Below are 25483 nucleotides of genomic sequence, written 5' to 3' on the forward strand. Positions count from 1 at the left end.
AGTTACAGACATTTGTACATTTTGCACATTTACATGAAAATAACCGTATCACTAATAAAAAAAGTTCGCAGTAATACTGTGTTCAGATTCTTACCCATGCAAATCTACTTTGTGTCATCCCAGTATCTCCAATAGTTAAAGTTATTTCTAATTCGTTCCATGGATAGCTTTACAGTATTATCTACGCATATAATTAGCATGATACAACAAAATAAAGTAAAATAGAGACATATTAGATCATCTTTTCTATTATTAAATAAATATATACTTTAACGAAACACAAATTAAAATTGTATTTAATACATGCAAAAATAACCATAGCCATGTGTCACATAAATTCACAATATCTTTCTTGTAGCATTACAAACTATATCTAGGCAACTGGTTTCCAAGGGGGATCTTTTGTAAAAGTAGAGTACTTATATTTTGTTTTTCTGTGCAGTCCCAGCATGCGTTTGCTGAAACACCTTTTAAGAGGAATTATCGGGGGGAAAAAAAAAATAAATTCTTGGGATGAGATTATTGGACCGGTGATCGAAGAGCAAAAAATGGTGCCGTTTAAAGGGGGGTGTCGCAGAATGGGCAAGTCCCGTAGCGTCGCACCGCGTGTGGCGTGGAGTCTAATGGTCGCTAATTGCCCCTCCCCGAAAGAGAACCGAATCACTCTTCCGGGGCCTACCGCGTCGCGTGACGCGTGGTCGGACCCCTCTTCCCCCCCCCCCCCAATCCACCTACCGGGGGGGCTGTCCTGCCCCGAGATGGTGCGTGATGGCCGTGAAATCTATAAGCGACCGCGCAGTCGGGTCCAGTGTTTACAGCGAGGCAAGGGGACCACCCGGGTCGGGGCGCACCTGGGCGCGCGTGAAGGAATGCGGCGGCGACGACGACGACGACGACGGCGGCGGCGGTGACGAAGTCCTGCAGGACCTGAAAGGGCGGTGCTCGTCCAGGTGCCTCTCCGGTATCCTGTGCCACGACCATAGGACCGCCGAGACACGCTTGAGGCCGGTTCTGTGTGTGTTCCCCAGTTGCACGGCCGGACGCAGCCAGTCCCAATTTTTTTTTTGACGTGACAACGTCTATTATAAATCGACGAACGCCGGCTGCACGCACGAAAAAAGTGTCCCGTAGCGCACATTGTCCCGTTACGCACACTGTCCCGTTACGCTCATTGCACGCTTGCGCCGCATTTATCTCTCTTCCACTCGATTGGAACAACCATCGATTTGACTTCTTCGAGGCACGTTAAACTTAGAACACTCCCATTCGTTTCCTACTTTTCCTATCATCGTCCTACCCTTAACATAATAACACGGATTGGAAGAAGTTAAATAGCAAACACGTATAAAAGTTATAGTTAAAATAATCTGTTCGTTAAAGTAATAAACATATTTGAATTAATGAGTGCAAATAAAAGTAAATTTATCAATTAAATTGTAGATTTCATTTCACTCCTTTGTATCCATACAAAATAGTGATTATTCAATAAAAATGATTCAATTTTATTCATAAAAGTATGCAATCATTTCATGAATGTTTTGTTATGACGTTGCCACGTTAAACTATCGTCCGTAAACCGACTTTACAGACAACCAATTTTTTGTGTGTGTGTGTGTGTGTGAGGAGGGGGAAGGGGGGGGGGGGGGCGGAATGTTGTGTTCTTTTCATTACCGATCCGGTTCCCCCAAATTCCGAACATGCGCAGAGCTCACTTTCCCGTTTATCTCGTCCAGCCTGCGGACCCGCGTCTGGCGCCGTTAACTCGGGTATCGTCATGTTTGTATTCATCGGGGGACGTACCAAGCTTGTTGCTGCGCCTAATGAAACTTCATGACAGCGAAACTTCGTACACTTTAATAGTCGCTATAGCAATATGTACCACTTAAACAGAAAAATAAAACAATCAAATTGACAATTTTCTTGACTTATACGTTGCGTATAACGTTACAGATTTAATGCCATAACAATGCACGGCAACACGGGGCCACAACATCGATAAGAATAGGGATTAGCCTACTGCCTATGTTAAAATATTCAATAAATATTGCGATTATTATTCTTAAAATAATCTACATAGACGAATGCAGATATGGTAGTTAATTAGAACACTTTTCGAAGAAGCAGAAATATACTTCGTCACCGATGGGTACCACAGTAATTAAGATCATAAAATAAAATCTAATTAATTGCACAGTTGTGCCTAATGTATTACAAGGTTAATCGTCTATTCGTTTAGTGAGGTGGACAATTTATATCTCAGTGATACATGGAGTTTATAGAACCTTGAATGTGTGGATTAACGTGTACCTACATTCTAGTGGACATCATATTTTATGGCTAAAAAATAAATAAACTTTATTTACTTTTGTTAATTATTGTCAAATTATTATACACGAATATTAAAACTATAGCGTAAGATTATCACTGCACAAAAATAATCCAAATTATAGTTTAGTTACTATTAAAAATATTTACATTAAGTATATCTTAGGAATTGAAAAAAGTGTGCCTGGGAAGGTTAAGTGAGTTTATTCCCTTATTTTTTTATTTTTATTTTTTTTTAATGTTACGACAAAGACGCATACGCAACCGGCATGATGAATGTCTCGGCTACTTCACCGAGACCATCTGCCCGACCGTCGGACCGAGACTCGCAGGTGGGTTCCGGGCGGAGTGAGACATCAAGGGAAAGAGTTCCCGCCAGATGGATGTCCGGCGAGCCTCCTCTGCAGGGATGCTGCCGCGATGATGCCGGCCGCACGTCATCCCGAAATGCATTGTGCCCGGGGGAGTTATGATGAGGATGGGTGGGACGACGACGAAGAGGGCACTAAGAGTACCTCGCCTCGAGACCCCGCGAGGGTGGGTCAGTCCTGACGGACAGCCCACCCCACACACCCCCCCCCCCCTCCAACCAATTCGGGGCGCCGGGGTAAGAAAGCTGAAAATAACAACCAGGGCCCTGTGTAATTACTGGCTTCTAATTCAATATGAAAATTCCCCCCCCCCTCCACCAACCCCCTCCCGGACGGGCGCCGTGGGACGCTCATTAGCTTAATGGCCGGCGGGCGGGCAGCAGGGGCATCCGTCACCGGCAAGACTGCCACCAACACTATCATTATGTGTTATTTGGCGGGAATTATCAGGGGGGGATAGAGCTGTAACAGGGAAACCCCTGCCCCCTTCCCCACTCCTTTTTACCCTTCTCGACCGTCGAGCAACAGCAGCGCATCTCGCCCCGCTGGCGCTGGAGCCGAGGGACCCATAGAGCGGACATCTGGTAGAACGACGTTCCGTCTTACCAGCATTAATGGTGTTCATTGGACCAAGAATCCATAGAGTGGAGATCAGGTAGACTTACGTTCCGTCTTACCGGCAGGGAGGTGTTCATTGGGCCGAGTACCCATAGAGTGGGGATCAGGTAGACTGACGTTCCGTCTTACCGGCAGGGAGTTGTTCATTGTACCAAGCACACATAGAGCGGACATCTGGTAGACACGTACCGTCTTACCAGCACGAAGGTGTTCATTGGACCAAGAATCCATAGAGTGGAGATCAGGTAGACTGACGTTCCGTCTTACCGGCAGGGAGGTGTTCATTGGGCCGAGTACCCATAGAGTGGGGATCAGGTAGACTGACGTTCCGTCTTACCGGCAGGGAGTTGTTCATTGTACCAAGCACACATAGAGCGGACATCTGGTAGACACGTACCGTCTTACCAGCATGAAGGTGTTCATTGGACCAAGAATCCATAGAGTGGAGATCAGGTAGACTGACGTTCCGTCTTACCGGCAGGGAGGTGTTCATTGGGCCGAGAACCCATAGAGTGGAGATCAGGTAGACTGACGTTCCGTCTTACCGGCAGGGAGTTGTTCATTGTACCAAGCACACATAGAGCGGATATCTGGTAGACTGACGTACCGTCTTACCAGCATGAAGGTGTTCATTGGACCGAGAATCCTTAGAGTGGAGATCAGGTAGACTGACGTTCCGTCTTACCGGCAGGGAGGTGCTCATTGGGCCGATAACCCATAGAGTGGAGATCAGGTAGACTGACGTTCCGTCTTACCGGCAGGGAGTTGTTCATTGTACCAAGCACACATAGAGCGGACATCTGGTAGACTGACGTACCGTCTTACCAGCATGAAGGTGTTCATTGGACCGAGAATCCTTAGAGTGGAGATCAGGTAGACTGACGTTCCGTCTTACCGGCAGGGAGGTGCTCATTGGGCCGAGAACCCATAGAGTGGAGATCAGGTAGACTGACGTTCCGTCTTACCGGCAGGGAGTTGTTCATTGTACCAAGCACACATAGAGCGGACATCTGGTAGACTGACGTACCGTCTTACCAGCATGAAGGTGTTCATTGGACCGAGAACCCATATAGTGGAGATCAGGTAGACTGACGTTCCGTCTTACCGGCAGGGAGGTGTTCATTGTGCCAAGCACACATAGAGTGGAGATCAGGTAGACTGACGTTCCGTCTTACCGGCAGGGAGGTGTTCATTGTTCCAAGCACACATAGAGCGGACATCTGGTAGACTGACGTTCCGTCTTACCGGCAGGGAGGTGTTCATTGTGCCAAGCACACATAGAGTGGAGATCAGGTAGACTGACGTTCCGTCTTACCGGCGGGGAGGTGTTCATTGGGCCGAGAACTCATAGAGTGGAGATCAGGTAGACTGACGATCCGTCTTCCAGGCCAGGATATATTCAGTGAGCCGAGCAACGATAGAGTGAGGATCAGGTAGCCTGCCTGACACTCCATCTTCCATGTCAAGGTGTAGGTACTCTTTGTGCCAAAACACTTAGCCCAGACATCAAGTTGACTGACGTTCCGTTTTTCAGGTCGGAAATTATTCACTCGGACGATTGATTGGTATTTTTTTACGTATAATAAATTCCCAAATTAATGTCAACATCCGTAATAGTTAATTTACAGATTTAGACACAGGAGCTCATGCCAAGCTGTTGATTAAATGGCTACTGACGCAATTTCAGAGAAAATAAATTTGGCCATTAGTTCTACAAACGTCTCTTACAACATAACTATGCTCGAGTAAATAATCATAATAAAAATAAATATATTTATATTGCTACAAGTAAAACATAGTTTTAAGTACAACTAACATAAATATAAGAAAAATGAAGAAGTTTTGTATTTTTGAACGGCATAGCGGTGAAACTGTGTTACATTTACCAATATAAAAAATAAAGTGAAATTAAGTGTTGAGAATAGTAATAGAACGAGATTTTTTTGGAGAAAATTTCAAATAAGATTACAAAACTCGTGATGCCGTCAATTTATAACAGCAGAGGATCGGGAGAGGTTTAAAACAACACAAACATGCGCTAGTTAAAAATAAAATGTTTAAACTTTCCTAATTTAGAATGTGGGGTAGAGAAAGTGGTTGAAGCGCGTTATACAGAAGGTAAGTGCTGTGGTTCAAATAAGGGTTTTCATTTCAGAAGGCAGGAGTTGTGTCTAGAAGCAAATACCGACGCACACACAAAATAATTGTATAGTTTTTTTTAATGCAATTCCGCAAGACCCCCAAGTGGAATCAACACACACACACATATATATATATTACAGAAGACAGAATTTTGCTCAAACCGTAATTCTTTTGCGGCAGAACCAATGGATCTTTAAGTAACGGCAGTGTGAGCAAGCTTCTGAAATAATAGCTTTAAAAAACTTGGATTTTCTTGTTACTGCTCTCCTAGATTGTTTACACGTTAACGACTAGAAAATCGACGTTATAAAACGAGAATTTCTACGTTCACGCCTGCAATCTTTGAATAAAACAAAGTCATCCCCTCCACTAAATTTATTTATTTAGTGACTAGAATACCTACAGTTTAACTGGTTCCACTACATACATTTTTATAGTTTGCAATTTAAAAAAAAATGTTACTTGGATCCGTAACTTATTAAGTATTTTTAAGTGTGTTAAATTGTATTAGTTTGCATTTCCAGTTCGGTAATTCTACAGTGGCGTTGGACAGACGTTCAAGTCTACTTTTACAGACTTTGTTGTATCCCTTTATTCTTTGTTTTTCTTCATTCTCTTTTTACTCCAGCCATAATTCTTCTAGGAGTAACTACGTGGGTACTCTCGTCATCAATCATAAATGCAAATGTTGTGCTGGTAGGCTGTAACGTCGGATGTAGTTAAATGTAACATTACTCCTCAAGATAAGGAGTAACACTACAATTAAGTCATATTTCTGAATACGAAGTAGATGCATGCCATTTATTGTACACTTATGGTGAACCGTTATAAACGTAACGAACACTTTCACCTGGAAAAAAGAACGGTCTAAAGCGATGTATTGTGAACGCTGCAAGCGCACGAGCGGTGCATAAAAATGGAATGCCTTCTCGGCGCACGTGACGCGACCCTTTTTGGCCCAGGGTGCGCAACTTTATAGGCCGAATGTGGCCACTAAAATAACTGTGCGGTTGAGAAATGCCAACATAAAAAATTAAGTTCTAAATACTAGGAAAAACTTAGCCATTTCATTAACATAGTATAAATAGCTAAATAAATTAATATTTACGAACATTCTTAGTTCAGAATTTTCGAATGATTTAACGGAGTGGCGTATTGACCATAATGGCAAAATAATATACTCTGGAATATTTTTTGTTCAATGTTAAATACCTTTTATAGTAATGAATTAAGCATGGCTGCAAAACCAAATTCTTGTGATCGTTTGTATTTTTATTTTTTTTGCAATAGAAACTATGGTTACGATTTCCAACACTAGAAAGCTTTGCGGCTATGCAGTTTTCAATATCTGACACAAAATACACAGCATTTTAACATTATGTTTTGGTTTTTTCCGTGTTGAAAAATAAATAATCTTAAACGTAATAAGTTTATATTTCCAGCAACGAACGACCACCACAAAAAAAATGTTTGCCAACAGTCACTTTCGAAAAGTTAACACCTTTCATATTGTTATGTTGCCGGATTACCAACTAAAAAAAAATAAGAGCGTTAGTTATAGAACTGGGTTGCAACTCTTCATCTTCCTTGCTCTGCGGTGTCGACTAGCGCCCCTGTTGCACGCGATACCTCCACGGCGGTGCTGGAGCTGTCGATAGAAAGAGAGAGAAAGAGAGAGAGAGAGAGAGAGAGACAGAGAGAGAGAGAGAGAGAGAGAGAGAGAGCACAGAGCTTGGCGCTGACGCCGCTTGGGGGCAGTGCTGGGCGGGGCATCACGTGATTCAATTGTTACACGGCTGTTCCCCCTGCCGCGTGCCACAGGGGCGATACCTCAACATCGCCCAGCTTCCACTGCGCTCTCCAGTATGTCTTACAGTGTCCTACACAGCATTTTCACTGCTAATTTTTTTTTTCCTGTTGAACTAATCGTTTATGAAAGATTCTTAAAAAAATATATACAACCTTTTTGACGTGACTACGTCTAATAAATCGATGAACGCCTGCTGCACGCACGAAAAAAGATCACTCATTGTCCCGTTACTATCATTGTCCCGTTACGCTCATTGTACGCTTGCGCCGCATCTCTCTTCGACTCGATTGGAACAACCATCGATTTGACTTTTTCGAGGCACATTAAACTTGAAACACTCCCATTCGTTTCCTACTTTTCCTATCCTTAACAGAATAACACAGACTGGAAGAAGTTAAATAGCAAACATGCATAATAGTTACAGTTAAAATAAGCTGTTCGTTAAAGTAATAAAAATATTTGAATTAATGAGTGCAAATAAAAGTAAATTTGTCAATTAAATTGTAGATGTCATTTCACTCCTTCTTTGTATCCATACAAAATAGTGATAATTCAATAAAAATGGTCCAATTTTATTCATAAAAGTATGCAATCATTTCATCAATGTTTTTTATGACGTTGTCACGTTAAACTATCGTCCGTAAACCGACTTTACAGACAAACATTTTTTTTATTTTATTTTAAATGTGTAAACAACTTATATCTCGGTGTACCTACAGAATTTGAAAGGAGAGTGATTTCGTGAAAATGAAACGGAAGTCGACAAACGGAAACGCGACACAAAGTTGGCGAACCCACGTTCAGCTACATAAACCCGTATGTAGTCACTTTCGTAAACATTGGGGTAAGTACCAAACGTATTGGAGTGCCAAATTTAACTTCATGATAGTGAAACTACCACGGAATATATTTGGTACACTAAAATAGTTATAGTAAAATGGTAATATCAGGTTTTAAAATACATACGATAACTGGCATTAGAATGATTATAATACATATTCTCCTTGCAACTTGTCGACGGGTTCGGTAGTATAGTGGTATGTAGGGTGTTTGTTAACCTCAAAGAACGTGGTTCAAGTCTCATTACAGGATTTTTTTAACTTCAAAATAACATTTTTTTATATAAAATAACCTTTTTTATAAAAAATATTTTTTAATAATAATATTGAATCAGTTCAAACAGGTTAAGGTTTGTTTTTAGTAATTATTACCAGACGGATTTCAGTCGTTTAAGTAAAAATAAATTTACAAACATATACTTAGTGTTAAAACAAGTGTTTTAAAATCTTAGTAATGCCATATTATAACTTCTAAGACGTGCGTAAACTATATAGTACTAACTGTTTAGTGAATTTTAAATAGATGGGCATTATTTTAATAAAATTCCTTGTCTAAAATCATTTCCAAAGCCGGGGTAAGGATTTTTTCAAGACTTTTTCGCTTTTATCGGAGCAGTTCCTGATAGTTCATGATTTTCATTTGTGTCGTGCTGTCTGCGGGCGATGGTGGCAAGCAACGTTTACGATTCAGGCAGAAAATAATATTGGCGGGCGCAGAAATTAAGTTTGTGTGATTCGCGTCTAGAAATTTTGGCTAGTACCAACTTGAAAAGCGAATATTTTATTAATCCGCATATTCAGCACACTCGGCATTATTAAAAAAAATTGTGCTTTAAATTTAGTGTCCGAGTTTTCTTTTATAAGTTTATATTCAACATGAATTACATGAGAACAAATTCATTTGTTCGTTGCCGAGGTTAGATGTTCACACATCACTGGCGAGAATTGAGAGACTTGTTCACATTTTTTTTTTTCGCATACGTATTTTCTTAAATCTTGACTAGATCTATTCACTCATATCAATACATTTTTTTTATTCCTTTCAGCGAAATTATGACGGTCGTATGTAGCCTTGATTACACTTATTTGAACAGGTACTAGGGTTCCGTTCTGATCCAAGATAACACTTGGTTTTTACGAGCTCAAAGACAGCCCCCTGTGTTTGAAGGGACACATCTGTGACCTTCAACTCTTCTTTATATTTTCATCCCCTTCTCAAGCCATTTTCCTGCACAACAAATTTTTAGCATAAATGTGGATAATATTATTTTTAATGAAATAATTCGTAACTTAATTTTTAAAAGACTTGTTATTCTAAATATCTTATTTTATCCAATAAAAAATGAAAAAAAAGGATCATTTGAGATCTCTGAAACCATATAATCATAGTGGTTATGTTCCAGAATAACAGGAAGGTATAATTTAAGGATTATATGTACAAGACTCAATAACAATTGAAAAAATTCGTTGTCTGTCAAAGTGTGTTTTTAGGACAGGAGAATGTAGCACACGGATATGCCATGAAGTGTATTTGCGTAACAAAACATAAGTTATAGATGCTTGTGTTTGCAGTTACGAAACATACTGCACCATACTTTATTCTACCGAAATATGCAGTGCATTACACAATTATCAACCTGCGTGCAGTTGTAGTTCTAAGGTTGGAGAGTGCAAGACTTCACGATGATGAAATATGAAAGATTTCCAAATGTATGCACTATGGTTGCTGGCGTAACTCCAAGATAGTAGGCAGTGTCAAACATTATACTAATGTAAGCTTAAGTGTATTGTCCTATGTTAGTCACGTGCTTGCAGACGTGGTTTCAGGATAGGTGGGAACGAACAATGCCAGATCTCAAACTAATGAAAGTTGCAGTGCATTGTCCAATTCTAGTCACATGCATTCTGGTGTAGTTCCAAGATAGGAGGAAGCGAACAGTGCCAGATCTCCTGCTAATGAATGTTACAGTGTATTACCCAATGTTATTTAATATATTTTCAGATGTAGTTTCACGAGACCACGAGACGAGACAGTGAACATGATAATTAAATTTGCAGTGTATTGCCTAATGTTAGCCACATGCTTGTAGATATAGTTTCAAGATGTGAGACAGTGAAGATAATGAAATTGTCAATGTATTGCCTAATGTTAGCCACATGTTTGCAGATGTGGTTCAAGGATAGTAAAACGTGAACTGTGCCAGAAATGATGGTAATAGAAGATGTAGTGTATTGTCCAACATGTAAGAGCCGGATGGTGGGACTATAGAATAGATAACATTGTGATGGTGTGTGTGTGTGTGTGGTTGCAGGTGTGGTTTCTGAACAGGAGGGCATGACATGTGGTTCTAGAATTGGTGATGGCGAGGGATACAGTAGACTGTACGAGGACGTGCGTGTATTAGCAGGTGTGGTTCAAGAACAGGAGGGCACGGCTCGAGAGTCTAGCAGTGGCGAGGTACGAGGACCGTGTGTGGTTGCAGAGCAGGAGGGTAATGGCTCGAGAGCGAGTTACGAGGACCGTGTGTGGTTGCAGAGCAGGAGTGTAGTGGCTCGAGAGCGAGGTACGAGGACCGTGTGTGGTTGCAGAGCAGGAGGGTAATGGCTCGAGAGCGAGTTACGAGGACCGTGTGTGGTTGCAGAGCAGGAGTGTAGTGGCTCGAGAGCGAGGTACGAGGACCGTGTGTGGTTGCAGAGCAGGAGTGTAGTGGCTCGAGAGCGAGGTACGAGGACCGTATGTGGTTGCAGAGCAGGAGGGTAATGGCTCGAGAGCGAGGTACGAGGACCGTGTGTGGTTGCAGAGCAGGAGTGTAGTGGCTCGAGAGCGAGGTACGAGGACCGTATGTGGTTGCAGAGCAGGAGTGTAGTGGCTCGAGAGCGAGGTACGAGGACCGTGTGTGGTTGCAGAGCAGGAGTGTAGTGGCTCGAGAGCGAGGTACGAGGACCGTATGTGGTTGCAGAGCAGGAGTGTAGTGGCTCGAGAGCGAGGTACGAGGACCGTGTGTGGTTGCAGAGCAGGAGTGTAGTGGCTCGAGAGCGAGGTACGAGGACCGTGTGTGGTTGCAGAGCAGGAGTGTAGTGGCTCGAGAGCGAGTTACGAGGACCGTGTGTGGTTGCAGAGCAGGAGTGTAGTGGCTCGAGAGCGAGGTACGAGGACCGTGTGTGGTTGCAGAGCAGGAGTGTAGTGGCTCGAGAGCGAGGTACGAGGACCGTATGTGGTTGCAGAGCAGGAGGGTAATGGCTCGAGAGCGAGGTACGAGGACCGTGTGTGGTTGCAGAGCAGGAGTGTAGTGGCTCGAGAGCGAGGTACGAGGACCGTATGTGGTTGCAGAGCAGGAGTGTAGTGGCTCGAGAGCGAGGTACGAGGACCGTGTGTGGTTGCAGAGCAGGAGTGTAGTGGCTCGAGAGCGAGGTACGAGGACCGTGTGTGGTTGCAGAGCAGGAGTGTAGTGGCTCGAGAGCGAGGTACGAGGACCGTGTGTGGTTGCAGAGCAGGAGTGTAGTGGCTCGAGAGCGAGGTACGAGGACCGTGTGTGGTTGCAGAGCAGGAGTGTAGTGGCTCGAGAGCGAGGTACGAGGACCGTGTGTGGTTGCAGAGCAGGAGTGTAGTGGCTCGAGAGCGAGGTACGAGGACCGTGTGTGGTTGCAGAGCAGGAGGGTAATGGCTCGAGAGCGAGTTACGAGGACCGTGTGTGGTTGCAGAGCAGGAGTGTAGTGGCTCGAGAGCGAGGTACGAGGACCGTGTGTGGTTGCAGAGCAGGAGTGTAGTGGCTCGAGAGCGAGGTACGAGGACCGTGTGTGGTTGCAGAGCAGGAGTGTAGTGGCTCGAGAGCGAGGTACGAGGACCGTGTGTGGTTGCAGAGCAGGAGGGTAATGGCTCGAGAGCGAGTTACGAGGACCGTGTGTGGTTGCAGAGCAGGAGTGTAGTGGCTCGAGAGCGAGGTACGAGGACCGTGTGTGGTTGCAGAGCAGGAGTGTAGTGGCTCGAGAGCGAGGTACGAGGACCGTGTGTGGTTGCAGAGCAGGAGTGTAGTGGCTCGAGAGCGAGGTACGAGGACCGTGTGTGGTTGCAGAGCAGGAGGGTAATGGCTCGAGAGCGAGTTACGAGGACCGTGTGTGGTTGCAGAGCAGGAGTGTAGTGGCTCGAGAGCGAGGTACGAGGACCGTGTGTGGTTGCAGAGCAGGAGTGTAGTGGCTCGAGAGCGAGGTACGAGGACCGTGTGTGGTTGCAGAGCAGGAGTGTAGTGGCTCGAGAGCGAGGTACGAGGACCGTGTGTGGTTGCAGAGCAGGAGTGTAGTGGCTCGAGAGCGAGGTACGAGGACCGTGTGTGGTTGCAGAGCAGGAGGGTAATGGCTCGAGAGCGAGTTACGAGGACCGTGTGTGGTTGCAGAGCAGGAGTGTAGTGGCTCGAGAGCGAGGTACGAGGACCGTGTGTGGTTGCAGAGCAGGAGGGTAATGGCTCGAGAGCGAGTTACGAGGACCGTGTGTGGTTGCAGAGCAGGAGTGTAGTGGCTCGAGAGCGAGGTACGAGGACCGTGTGTGGTTGCAGAGCAGGAGTGTAGTGGCTCGAGAGCGAGGTACGAGGACCGTGTGTGGTTGCAGAGCAGGAGTGTAGTGGCTCGAGAGCGAGGTACGAGGACCGTGTGTGGTTGCAGAGCAGGAGTGTAGTGGCTCGAGAGCGAGGTACGAGGACCGTGTGTGGTTGCAGAGCAGGAGGGTAATGGCTCGAGAGCGAGTTACGAGGACCGTGTGTGGTTGCAGAGCAGGAGTGTAGTGGCTCGAGAGCGAGTTACGAGGACCGTGTGTGGTTGCAGAGCAGGAGTGTAGTGGCTCGAGAGCGAGGTACGAGGACCGTGTGTGGTTGCAGAGCAGGAGTGTAGTGGCTCGAGAGCGAGGTACGAGGACCGTGTGTGGTTGCAGAGCAGGAGTGTAGTGGCTCGAGAGCGAGTTACGAGGACCGTGTGTGGTTGCAGAGCAGGAGTGTAGTGGCTCGAGAGCGAGGTACGAGGACCGTGTGTGGTTGCAGAGCAGGAGTGTAGTGGCTCGAGAGCGAGTTACGAGGACCGTGTGTGGTTGCAGAGCAGGAGTGTAGTGGCTCGAGAGCGAGGTACGAGGACCGTGTGTGGTTGCAGAGCAGGAGTGTAGTGGCTCGAGAGCGAGGTACGAGGACCGTGTGTGGTTGCAGAGCAGGAGTGTAGTGGCTCGAGAGCGAGGTACGAGGACCGTGTGTGGTTGCAGAGCAGGAGTGTAGTGGCTCGAGAGCGAGGTACGAGGACCGTATGTGGTTGCAGAGCAGGAGGGTAATGGCTCGAGAGCGAGTTACGAGGACCGTGTGTGGTTGCAGAGCAGGAGTGTAGTGGCTCGAGAGCGAGGTACGAGGACCGTGTGTGGTTGCAGAGCAGGAGTGTAGTGGCTCGAGAGCGAGGTACGAGGACCGTGTGTGGTTGCAGAGCAGGAGGGTAATGGCTCGAGAGCGAGTTACGAGGACCGTGTGTGGTTGCAGAGCAGGAGTGTAGTGGCTCGAGAGCGAGGTACGAGGACCGTGTGTGGTTGCAGAGCAGGAGTGTAGTGGCTCGAGAGCGAGGTACGAGGACCGTGTGTGGTTGCAGAGCAGGAGTGTAGTGGCTCGAGAGCGAGGTACGAGGACCGTGTGTGGTTGCAGAGCAGGAGTGTAGTGGCTCGAGAGCGAGGTACGAGGACCGTGTGTGGTTGCAGAGCAGGAGTGTAGTGGCTCGAGAGCGAGGTACGAGGACCGTGTGTGGTTGCAGAGCAGGAGGGTAATGGCTCGAGAGCGAGTTACGAGGACCGTGTGTGGTTGCAGAGCAGGAGTGTAGTGGCTCGAGAGCGAGGTACGAGGACCGTGTGTGGTTGCAGAGCAGGAGTGTAGTGGCTCGAGAGCGAGGTACGAGGACCGTGTGTGGTTGCAGAGCAGGAGTGTAGTGGCTCGAGAGCGAGGTACGAGGACCGTGTGTGGTTGCAGAGCAGGAGGGTAATGGCTCGAGAGCGAGTTACGAGGACCGTGTGTGGTTGCAGAGCAGGAGTGTAGTGGCTCGAGAGCGAGGTACGAGGACCGTGTGTGGTTGCAGAGCAGGAGTGTAGTGGCTCGAGAGCGAGGTACGAGGACCGTGTGTGGTTGCAGAGCAGGAGTGTAGTGGCTCGAGAGCGAGGTACGAGGACCGTGTGTGGTTGCAGAGCAGGAGTGTAGTGGCTCGAGAGCGAGGTACGAGGACCGTGTGTGGTTGCAGAGCAGGAGGGTAATGGCTCGAGAGCGAGTTACGAGGACCGTGTGTGGTTGCAGAGCAGGAGTGTAGTGGCTCGAGAGCGAGGTACGAGGACCGTGTGTGGTTGCAGAGCAGGAGGGTAATGGCTCGAGAGCGAGTTACGAGGACCGTGTGTGGTTGCAGAGCAGGAGTGTAGTGGCTCGAGAGCGAGGTACGAGGACCGTGTGTGGTTGCAGAGCAGGAGTGTAGTGGCTCGAGAGCGAGGTACGAGGACCGTGTGTGGTTGCAGAGCAGGAGTGTAGTGGCTCGAGAGCGAGGTACGAGGACCGTGTGTGGTTGCAGAGCAGGAGTGTAGTGGCTCGAGAGCGAGGTACGAGGACCGTGTGTGGTTGCAGAGCAGGAGGGTAATGGCTCGAGAGCGAGTTACGAGGACCGTGTGTGGTTGCAGAGCAGGAGTGTAGTGGCTCGAGAGCGAGGTACGAGGACCGTGTGTGGTTGCAGAGCAGGAGGGTAATGGCTCGAGAGCGAGTTACGAGGACCGTGTGTGGTTGCAGAGCAGGAGTGTAGTGGCTCGAGAGCGAGGTACGAGGACCGTGTGTGGTTGCAGAGCAGGAGTGTAGTGGCTCGAGAGCGAGGTACGAGGACCGTGTGTGGTTGCAGAGCAGGAGTGTAGTGGCTCGAGAGCGAGGTACGAGGACCGTGTGTGGTTGCAGAGCAGGAGTGTAGTGGCTCGAGAGCGAGGTACGAGGACCGTGTGTGGTTGCAGAGCAGGAGGGTAATGGCTCGAGAGCGAGTTACGAGGACCGTGTGTGGTTGCAGAGCAGGAGTGTAGTGGCTCGAGAGCGAGTTACGAGGACCGTGTGTGGTTGCAGAGCAGGAGTGTAGTGGCTCGAGAGCGAGGTACGAGGACCGTGTGTGGTTGCAGAGCAGGAGTGTAGTGGCTCGAGAGCGAGGTACGAGGACCGTGTGTGGTTGCAGAGCAGGAGGGTAATGGCTCGAGAGTGAGGTGCGAGGACCGTGTGTGGTTGCAGAGCAGGAGGGTAATGGCTCGAGAGCGAGTTACGAGGACCGTGTGTGGTTGCAGAGCAGGAGTGTAGTGGCTCGAGAGCGAGGTACGAGGACCGTGTGTGGTTGCAGAGCAGGAGTGTAGTGGCTCGAGAGCGAGGTACGAGGACCGTGTGTGGTTGCAGAGCAGGAGTGTAGTGGCTCGAGAGCGAGTTACGAGGACCGTGTGTGGTTGCAGAGCAGGAGTGTAGTGGCTCGAGAGCGAGGTACGAGGACCGTGTGTGGTTGCAGAGCAGGAGTGTAGTGGCTCGAGAGCGAGGTACGAGGACCGTGTGTGGTTGCAGAGCAGGAGTGTAGTGGCTCGAGAGCGAGTTACGAGGACCGTGTGTGGTTGCAGAGCAGGAGTGTAGTGGCTCGAGAGCGAGGTACGAGGACCGTGTGTGGTTGCAGAGCAGGAGTGTAGTGGCTCGAGAGCGAGTTACGAGGACCGTGTGTGGTTGCAGAGCAGGAGTGTAGTGGCTCGAGAGCGAGGTACGAGGACCGTGTGTGGTTGCAGAGCAGGAGTGTAGTGGCTCGAGAGCGAGGTACGAGGACCGTATGTGGTTGCAGAGCAGGAGTGTAGTGGCTCGAGAGCGAGGTACGAGGACCGTGTGTGGTTGCAGAGCAGGAGTGTAGTGGCTCGAGAGCGAGGTACGAGGACCGTGTGTGGTTGCAGAGCAGGAGTGTAGTGGCTCGAGAGCGAGGTACGAGGACCGTGTGTGGTTGCAGAGCAGGAGTGTAGTGGCTCGAGAGCGAGGTACGAGGACCGTGTGTGGTTGCAGAGCAGGAGTGTAGTGGCTCGAGAGCGAGGTACGAGGACCGTGTGTGGTTGCAGAGCAGGAGTGTAGTGGCTCGAGAGCGAGGTACGAGGACCGTGTGTGGTTGCAGAGCAGGAGTGTAGTGGCTCGAGAGCGAGGTACGAGGACCGTGTGTGGTTGCAGAGCAGGAGTGTAGTGGCTCGAGAGCGAGGTACGAGGACCGTGTGTGGTTGCAGAGCAGGAGTGTAGTGGCTCGAGAGCGAGGTACGAGGACCGTGTGTGGTTGCAGAGCAGGAGTGTAGTGGCTCGAGAGCGAGGTACGAGGACCGTATGTGGTTGCAGAGCAGGAGGGTAATGGCTCGAGAGCGAGTTACGAGGACCGTGTGTGGTTGCAGAGCAGGAGTGTAGTGGCTCGAGAGCGAGGTACGAGGACCGTGTGTGGTTGCAGAGCAGGAGTGTAGTGGCTCGAGAGCGAGGTACGAGGACCGTGTGTGGTTGCAGAGCAGGAGGGTAATGGCTCGAGAGCGAGTTACGAGGACCGTGTGTGGTTGCAGAGCAGGAGTGTAGTGGCTCGAGAGCGAGGTACGAGGACCGTGTGTGGTTGCAGAGCAGGAGTGTAGTGGCTCGAGAGCGAGGTACGAGGACCGTGTGTGGTTGCAGAGCAGGAGTGTAGTGGCTCGAGAGCGAGGTACGAGGACCGTGTGTGGTTGCAGAGCAGGAGTGTAGTGGCTCGAGAGCGAGGTACGAGGACCGTGTGTGGTTGCAGAGCAGGAGTGTAGTGGCTCGAGAGCGAGGTACGAGGACCGTGTGTGGTTGCAGAGCAGGAGGGTAATGGCTCGAGAGCGAGTTACGAGGACCGTGTGTGGTTGCAGAGCAGGAGTGTAGTGGCTCGAGAGCGAGGTACGAGGACCGTGTGTGGTTGCAGAGCAGGAGTGTAGTGGCTCGAGAGCGAGGTACGAGGACCGTGTGTGGTTGCAGAGCAGGAGTGTAGTGGCTCGAGAGCGAGGTACGAGGACCGTGTGTGGTTGCAGAGCAGGAGGGTAATGGCTCGAGAGCGAGTTACGAGGACCGTGTGTGGTTGCAGAGCAGGAGTGTAGTGGCTCGAGAGCGAGGTACGAGGACCGTGTGTGGTTGCAGAGCAGGAGTGTAGTGGCTCGAGAGCGAGGTACGAGGACCGTGTGTGGTTGCAGAGCAGGAGTGTAGTGGCTCGAGAGCGAGGTACGAGGACCGTGTGTGGTTGCAGAGCAGGAGTGTAGTGGCTCGAGAGCGAGGTACGAGGACCGTGTGTGGTTGCAGAGCAGGAGGGTAATGGCTCGAGAGCGAGTTACGAGGACCGTGTGTGGTTGCAGAGCAGGAGTGTAGTGGCTCGAGAGCGAGGTACGAGGACCGTGTGTGGTTGCAGAGCAGGAGGGTAATGGCTCGAGAGCGAGTTACGAGGACCGTGTGTGGTTGCAGAGCAGGAGTGTAGTGGCTCGAGAGCGAGGTACGAGGACCGTGTGTGGTTGCAGAGCAGGAGTGTAGTGGCTCGAGAGCGAGGTACGAGGACCGTGTGTGGTTGCAGAGCAGGAGTGTAGCGGCTCGAGAGCGAGGTACGAGGACCGTGTGTGGTTGCAGAGCAGGAGTGTAGTGGCTCGAGAGCGAGGTACGAGGACCGTGTGTGGTTGCAGAGCAGGAGGGTAATGGCTCGAGAGCGAGTTACGAGGACCGTGTGTGGTTGCAGAGCAGGAGTGTAGTGGCTCGAGAGCGAGTTACGAGGACCGTGTGTGGTTGCAGAGCAGGAGTGTAGTGGCTCGAGAGCGAGGTACGAGGACCGTGTGTGGTTGCAGAGCAGGAGTGTAGTGGCTCGAGAGCGAGGTACGAGGACCGTGTGTGGTTGCAGAGCAGGAGTGTAGTGGCTCGAGAGCGAGTTACGAGGACCGTGTGTGGTTGCAGAGCAGGAGTGTAGTGGCTCGAGAGCGAGGTACGAGGACCGTGTGTGGTTGCAGAGCAGGAGTGTAGTGGCTCGAGAGCGAGTTACGAGGACCGTGTGTGGTTGCAGAGCAGGAGTGTAGTGGCTCGAGAGCGAGGTACGAGGACCGTGTGTGGTTGCAGAGCAGGAGTGTAGTGGCTCGAGAGCGAGGTACGAGGACCGTGTGTGGTTGCAGAGCAGGAGTGTAGTGGCTCGAGAGCGAGGTACGAGGACCGTGTGTGGTTGCAGAGCAGGAGTGTAGTGGCTCGAGAGCGAGGTACGAGGACCGTATGTGGTTGCAGAGCAGGAGGGTAATGGCTCGAGAGCGAGTTACGAGGACCGTGTGTGGTTGCAGAGCAGGAGTGTAGTGGCTCGAGAGCGAGGTACGAGGACCGTGTGTGGTTGCAGAGCAGGAGTGTAGTGGCTCGAGAGCGAGGTACGAGGACCGTGTGTGGTTGCAGAGCAGGAGTGTAGTGGCTCGAGAGCGAGGTACGAGGACCGTATGTGGTTGCAGAGCAGGAGGGTAATGGCTCGAGAGCGAGTTACGAGGACCGTGTGTGGTTGCAGAGCAGGAGTGTAGTGGCTCGAGAGCGAGGTACGAGGACCGTGTGTGGTTGCAGAGCAGGAGGGTAATGGCTCGAGAGCGAGTTACGAGGACCGTGTGTGGTTGCAGAGCAGGAGTGTAGTGGCTCGAGAGCGAGGTACGAGGACCGTGTGTGGTTGCAGAGCAGGAGTGTAGTGGCTCGAGAGCGAGGTACGAGGACCGTGTGTGGTTGCAGAGCAGGAGTGTAGTGGCTCGAGAGCGAGGTACGAGGACCGTGTGTGGTTGCAGAGCAGGAGTGTAGTGGCTCGAGAGCGAGGTACGAGGACCGTATGTGGTTGCAGAGCAGGAGGGTAATGGCTCGAGAGCGAGTTACGAGGACCGTGTGTGGTTGCAGAGCAGGAGTGTAGTGGCTCGAGAGCGAGGTACGAGGACCGTGTGTGGTTGCAGAGCAGGAGTGTAGTGGCTCGAGAGCGAGGTACGAGGACCGTGTGTGGTTGCAGAGCAGGAGTGTAGTGGCTCGAGAGCGAGGTACGAGGACCGTGTGTGGTTGCAGAGCAGGAGTGTAGTGGCTCGAGAGCGAGGTACGAGGACCGTATGTGGTTGCAGAGCAGGAGTGTAGTGGCTCGAGAGCGAGGTACGAGGACCGTGTGTGGTTGCAGAGCAGGAGTGTAGTGGCTCGAGAGCGAGGTACGAGGACCGTGTGTGGTTGCAGAGCAGGAGTGTAGTGGCTCGAGAGCGAGGTACGAGGACCGTATGTGGTTGCAGAGCAGGAGTGTAGTGGCTCGAGAGCGAGGTACGAGGACCGTGTGTGGTTGCAGAGCAGGAGTGTAGTGGCTCGAGAGCGAGGTACGAGGACCGTGTGTGGTTGCAGAGCAGGAGTGTAGTGGCTCGAGAGCGAGGTACGAGGACCGTATGTGGTTGCAGAGCAGGAGTGTAGTGGCTCGAGAGCGAGGTACGAGGACCGTATGTGGTTGCAGAGCAGGAGTGTAGTGGCTCGAGAGCGAGGTACGAGGACCGTATGTGGTTGCAGAGCAGGAGTGTAGTGGCTCGAGAGCGAGGTACGAGGACCGTGTGTGGTTGCAGAGCAGGAGTGTAGTGGCTCGAGAGCGAGGTACGAGGACCGTGTGTGGTTGCAGAGCAGGAGTGTAGTGGCTCGAGAGCGAGGTACGAGGACCGTGTGTGGTTGCAGAGCAGGAGTGTAGTGGCTCGAGAGCGAGGTACGAGGACCGTGTGTGGTTGCAGAGCAGGAGTGTAGTGGCTCGAGAGCGAGGTACGAGGACCGTGTGTGGTTGCAGAGCAGGAGTGTAGTGGCTCGAGAGCGAGGTACGAGGACCGTATGTGGTTGCAGAGCAGGAGTGTAGTGGCTCGAGAGCGAGTTACGAGGACCGTGTGTGGTTGCAGAGCAGGAGTGTAGTGGCTCGAGAGCGAGGTACGAGGACGGCGCGTGGCTGGTTGCAGGTGTGGTTCCAGAACCGGCGCGCCAAGTGGCGCAAGAAGGAGCACACGAAGAAGGGCCCCGGCCGGCCGGCGCACAACGCGCACCCGCAGACGTGCAGCGGCGAGCCCATCCCCGAGGAGGAGCTGCGGCGCAAGGAGCGCGAGCGGCGCGACAAGAAGCTGCTCAAGGCGCTGGAGCGGCAGCAGAGGAAGCTGGCGGCCAAGGGCGTCGCCGTCGACCTGGCCACGCTGCGGCGCGAGTGGGAGGCGCAGCAGCAGGGCAAGAAGTCCTCCTCGGCGACCTCCCACCAGCAGAACCTCAACGACTCCTCGAGCTGCTGCAGCGGCAGCACGGCCACCCGCGGCGACGAGGAGATAGACGTGGTCGGCGGCGACGACGACGACGACGACGACGGAGGCTGTGGCTACAGGTTCGCGCAGTTCCGCGCGCCGCCGGCGTCCCCGCCCCCGTCTCGCCCCGCCCCACAGACCGCGGTCCCCGACAAGCCGCGGCGGCTCAACCCCTTCAGCATCGAGTCGCTGCTGTCGCGAGACGACAAGTGCAGGCCGGCGCGAGGCCCGGTGCTGTGACTGCCGGAGGGGCCCCCGCCCCCCGGCCGCGAGTTTTGTGATAGCTAGAGACCCGCCGGCTTGGACACACATCACGTGAACTTCCCCGTAGCAGTGTGCCGACCTGTGCAGCAGGTCTCCTCAGGGTTGAGAATCTTCTGCGTGCTGGCAGGTGGTAGGTATATTTGCATAAGCCTGAGAGGATCCTTCATTTTTTTGGTCAGTCAGAGGGATGGCTATCCTGGCATTCGCTTCTGTATAATGCTTCGTCTCACTGGCTGTCGTTGGACACTCGGTAGGGGCGTACAATCTTTCGCACAAAGATGTTAAGTTTCTTTCAGACGCGTTCTCGCTGTCCTCACGCGAATGGTCCGGACAAACAAGGCGTTCGCTTCTCTTGCACTGCACGCGATTGCCAAGGAAGAAACTTCTGGCGAGGTAGTATCTCATTACAGTCTAATGAGCGTTCGGATTATTTCACGAAAAATACATGCCCCTACTAATCGTACTTAGATGCTATATGGCTTCTTTCTTCTCGCTTTCTCCAATTTTTCATTTTTTCAATAGGGGAAAAGCTAAACAGGGTCTATCATATCAGCCATTTGCCAACAACAACCAATGAGACGATTCCATACATGATTGGCATGGAAACTCTCGTGATTGGCTACTTGAAGAAGTTAGAAAAGTATTTGATCCTCATTTTTAATGAATTACGAAAAACGCTGATACAAATGTTTTTAAAAACAGAAGCCTTTAACACCAGTCTCCATAACTCTAGCTTCCATACAAAATTTCATCCCCTTTTTATTCCCCTTCGGGGAAGAATTTTCAAAAATCCTTTCTTAGTGCTCATCTACATTATATAAGGAACTCCTGTGCAGAATTTGATGCTTTTAGACCCACCGGTTTAAGTTGTGCTATGTTTGACAGTCAATCAGTCAGTCAGTGTTAGAGTTTTATTAAATATATATACCCCTTAAACCTTCCAGCTCTCAATTGATTCTTAACCCTGAAGATACGTGCTGCAAAACAGAGCGAAACGTTTGAAATCACTACCACTGCGACGCTACACAACCTTGAAGGCCAAGCTAATTTATCAGGCAATGGCGCCGCCGAGGACTGCAGTCTAGTTTGTGGTTGTACCAGTTGACACTCCTCGACCCAGTGGTAACAAGTGGGCTGCACAGTATTAAAAATCAGTAGATTATGGAGTAATTCTTTGGAAACTTCTCAAAATATTTCTTGTTACATTAAAAACACAACGTAAATTTTACAGCTCTTCGATATGAATTCTGCGGGTACTAACTACAGTTCCCTCGTTTTTCATCGACAAGGGAAGTACAGGATCCATTTCGTAAAAATTTAACATTACACAGCATGTTTTTAAAACGTACGCAAAAGTTGTGGTTATTGAAAAACTAGTGTCCGAAATATTGTTTGTTAAAAGTATTTTTTTATTAACTGAATCGAGTTTTAGGACCAAGATGGTTTTTTTTATTCGTGAAGAAACCAGCCAGTAAAAAAAAAAAAGGCAGAGAACAGAGGAATGTAAATTTTCAGCCTCGTGCTACATGATTCCGCAAAATCGTTGGCCCTCTAACGATTGTGCTTCAGAAAATAAAACAGTTTATCACCTGCAGACGTCCTGCCAAACGAAGGATCTCACTTGATGACTTAACATAGCAACATTGCTTCTTTCTCTTCCAATCTACAGTTCAGTAGTCTAGTTCGTATCTAGAAACTTTTAAAAACACACACACATAAATTTATACGAATGTGAAAATGTAATTTATATAGTATTACAGAATAGTAAGACAGTATTATTTAAAGCTGAAGGAATATAATATTAATTACGAATTCAAACATAGTTTATTTAATTTCTCCGTCTATAAGGTCATTTATTTAAATAGTTTTATTGAAATTTAATTTCATGTTAGAAGTTGGATTTGGCTTTTCAAAAATACTTTTAGAATATTCTTTGATATATCATTAACTTTTTCAATTATTTTTTTGCAATACTTACAGCACTATTAATAACTTTTAAATATATTTGCTTTGCAGTTACTTCGTCGTTAGATTCTGGTAGAATGTTGATAAACATTACTCACGCACACGTCACCTACAGTAATTTGGTAGATTACTTTTTCTAAGTCGAAAGTAAATTTGCATTAAGTCATTATTATGTTAGTGCTATGTCCGAATAGACAACGTGTACTTTTCAAGCAAAAGCTTGAAACGAAACACTAGTGTACATACATGATTAAACAATGTAACATGTTACTTTTTTTTTAACAAACAAAACCAAATTGAAAATATTTTCATCAGTCAGTTTTTGTATTTCGTTGTTTAATAACAAAAATGTTGTAACGGATACACAAGCAAGAGACTTATTTTTTTGCTTGTTGAGGTTAGAACCCTTGAGGGCTTTAGTGGGAATTATGACAGCCCTAGTACACACTAAGTGACGTCAAAATCAAGCGAGGCAATTGTACAATTAGATATTGTTGACAATGTGACACAGAATAAGCTGTTAGTTTTTATTATAAATTACTGCAATATTTTGTAAAAAGAAGAATGTTATTTATCATAATTTTCACTGTTAAGTTCAAGTACAAGAAAATGGTACGTAATCAAAAAATATTTATTATGAGCATAGAATACTTGTTTTAGAAAAATATTTATTTCAAAGTATGATTTTAAATTCTGAACTGGATGGTATTTGATTAGAGAAAAATATATTTCTTCAAAGTGGATATATTCAACTACGAACACGTAATCCACAAACCTGCACTGATTAAATATAACACGTTACATATCGTAGGTTAAACGTAGACCTAAGAAAGTATTGAAAAAAAAACCACTGGTGGGAGAGTAATTGATAGTATGTATTATGAGAATTTTAATACTTAGCGTAAGCATGTCTATTCATTGTTTTGGATAATTTTTTAATCTCTCATAGATACTGCCGAGTGGAGTTGTGTTGTGTAAAGCACAAATATGTTAAAAACATAGCAACATGGCAAATAAACCAAAAGTTGTTTCCACAGTAAGAAAATGACTAACTGTTTAAAAACTGTGCTATGTAATTAAGTCATAAAGCTAATTTTCTATCTGATGTTTTATGTTTTATTTCATTTTTCAAACTAAGTTATTACAATTACAGAAACTATTATTGTATTCAAATTGTATTATCTCTGAGAGAAAGTTTTGACTAAAAAAGGAAAATTTATTTTTCGTGCATTTCAGATAGCTCTACTTATTTTTATCGAGAAATTATGTTTGTTAATAAAACTTAAACTACGAAAAACTGATTTATAAAATGTTTGTTTGGTTTGTTGAAGTAGTTTTATTGTGAATATACCATCAACAATTTTTTTCCCAACCAACTTCATTTATTTTGACTAGCCTTTTAAGAACTTTTTGTACAGAAAACCTTTCTCTGTGTCCACACAGTGTATTGGAAATATAGAAATAAGGCATTAAAAGTAGGTGTAAATATTGTACGGCAAACTAACTTTGTATGTGAATTGTAAAAATAGAAACGAGGACAATGTGGCAATAAATATATTTATTTCAACCTTTTTTTTCCCCTAGAGGAGAGTTTTTTTTAAATATTTCCTTCCAAGGAGTTAGGAATTGCAGGAGACGGCATACTGTGCCGTAGGTGAAGTCACTTTTTAACCTCGCTACTGTCATGCTGTTCTTCCCAAAAAAATTTGTGGAAATGGTGTTTGATATCTTCTGATAATGGTTATTAAGTATTTATTAGAAACCCCGTCGTTAAAAACCGTCACTTTCACAAAAAAAAAAAGTCATTTAGAACTGATTCTATAATGTAAACACAACAATTCAACCAATAAATAAATTTATCTTCAATCGGAATTTTGGGAACTCTATACAAATTTTTATTCCCCTCCGTGCGAGAATATTGCGCGCGGAACAATTTTACGTGAGCGTCGGTACTAATGTGGAACACTTGTGATTAAAACTGGCCAGCGAATATAATATTGATTAGAGTAGATTTGTAAAGACAAACTACACCAGTTTACTATTGTACATTCATACGCCCTAGGTAATGTAAAAGTGTTGTACAAATATTGGCTGTAAAATTATTTGTTTTGAGTAAGCTCGTTAAATATTTTTTTTTTTTTAAATTTCGTCTAGAATCCTTATTGTTCATAGCACTGCTAAACGAGGTATCTTGATTATGTGTAATACGTATTTAAATGGCCAATTTAATTTTTAAGTCACCAGGGAGACATGCGTAGATAGCATGAATTTTAAATACAATAGATTACATGACAACTTAAAGTTAAAAATATTAATATATTTTTATTCTTTTACACTATGTTTACACGCCACTTACTGTAGTTTCACTGTAAAATATTTGGTACATATGCAAGTTTTGTGGATTTGATTAAATGCAGTGGTATTCAATTTTTTTAATTTTCTTGTACACACCCACGGTCACTATCACGATCCTTAAAATTTATTTGGCCTCTTTTTTCTTCTGTGAAACAATATTAAACTACGGCCGGCACCCTTACGGTGATAGAGCAGAACTGATAAAGATTGCGGTGTTTGAATTTATTGCAATTTAAAGATGTTAACCCCTTTATACCAGACACCCTGTCCGGGCAGGAGGTGGTGACGGTAGTCACTTTCGGAGTAAGTTTTAACATGTGCAATAGAATCAGTTAGAAAAATTACAATTATTCTATTGTAATAAAACGTAAGTGGTTTACCAAAAAAAAAAAGTTTATACCCACACAGTTGCAACTGCAAATAGATTTCGTTGCATGCCACACAGAGGCGCAACAACAAGGGGGGGGGGCCAAGGGTATTTTACCCCCCC

The 25483-nt window shown here is 47.4% G+C and overlaps 1 protein-coding gene across 1 annotated transcript in view; it reads left to right on the top strand.

The window, feature by feature from the left end:
• The window catches only part of LOC134537259 (homeobox protein unc-4 homolog), a 114879-nt gene extending 90669 nt beyond the window's left edge, over nucleotides 1-24210 (top strand). The window contains exon 3 of the mRNA XM_063377529.1: nucleotides 20080-24210. Within this exon, the coding sequence (XP_063233599.1) occupies nucleotides 20080-20649 (570 nt within the window). The 3' untranslated portion in view covers nucleotides 20650-24210. The remainder of the gene's footprint in view (nucleotides 1-20079) is intronic.
• The last annotated feature ends 1273 nt before the right edge of the window (nucleotides 24211-25483 follow it).

The sequence above is a fragment of the Bacillus rossius genome, chromosome 12 (genome assembly GCF_032445375.1).
Source record: "Bacillus rossius redtenbacheri isolate Brsri chromosome 12, Brsri_v3, whole genome shotgun sequence".
Classification (NCBI taxonomy): domain Eukaryota; kingdom Metazoa; phylum Arthropoda; class Insecta; order Phasmatodea; family Bacillidae; genus Bacillus; species Bacillus rossius.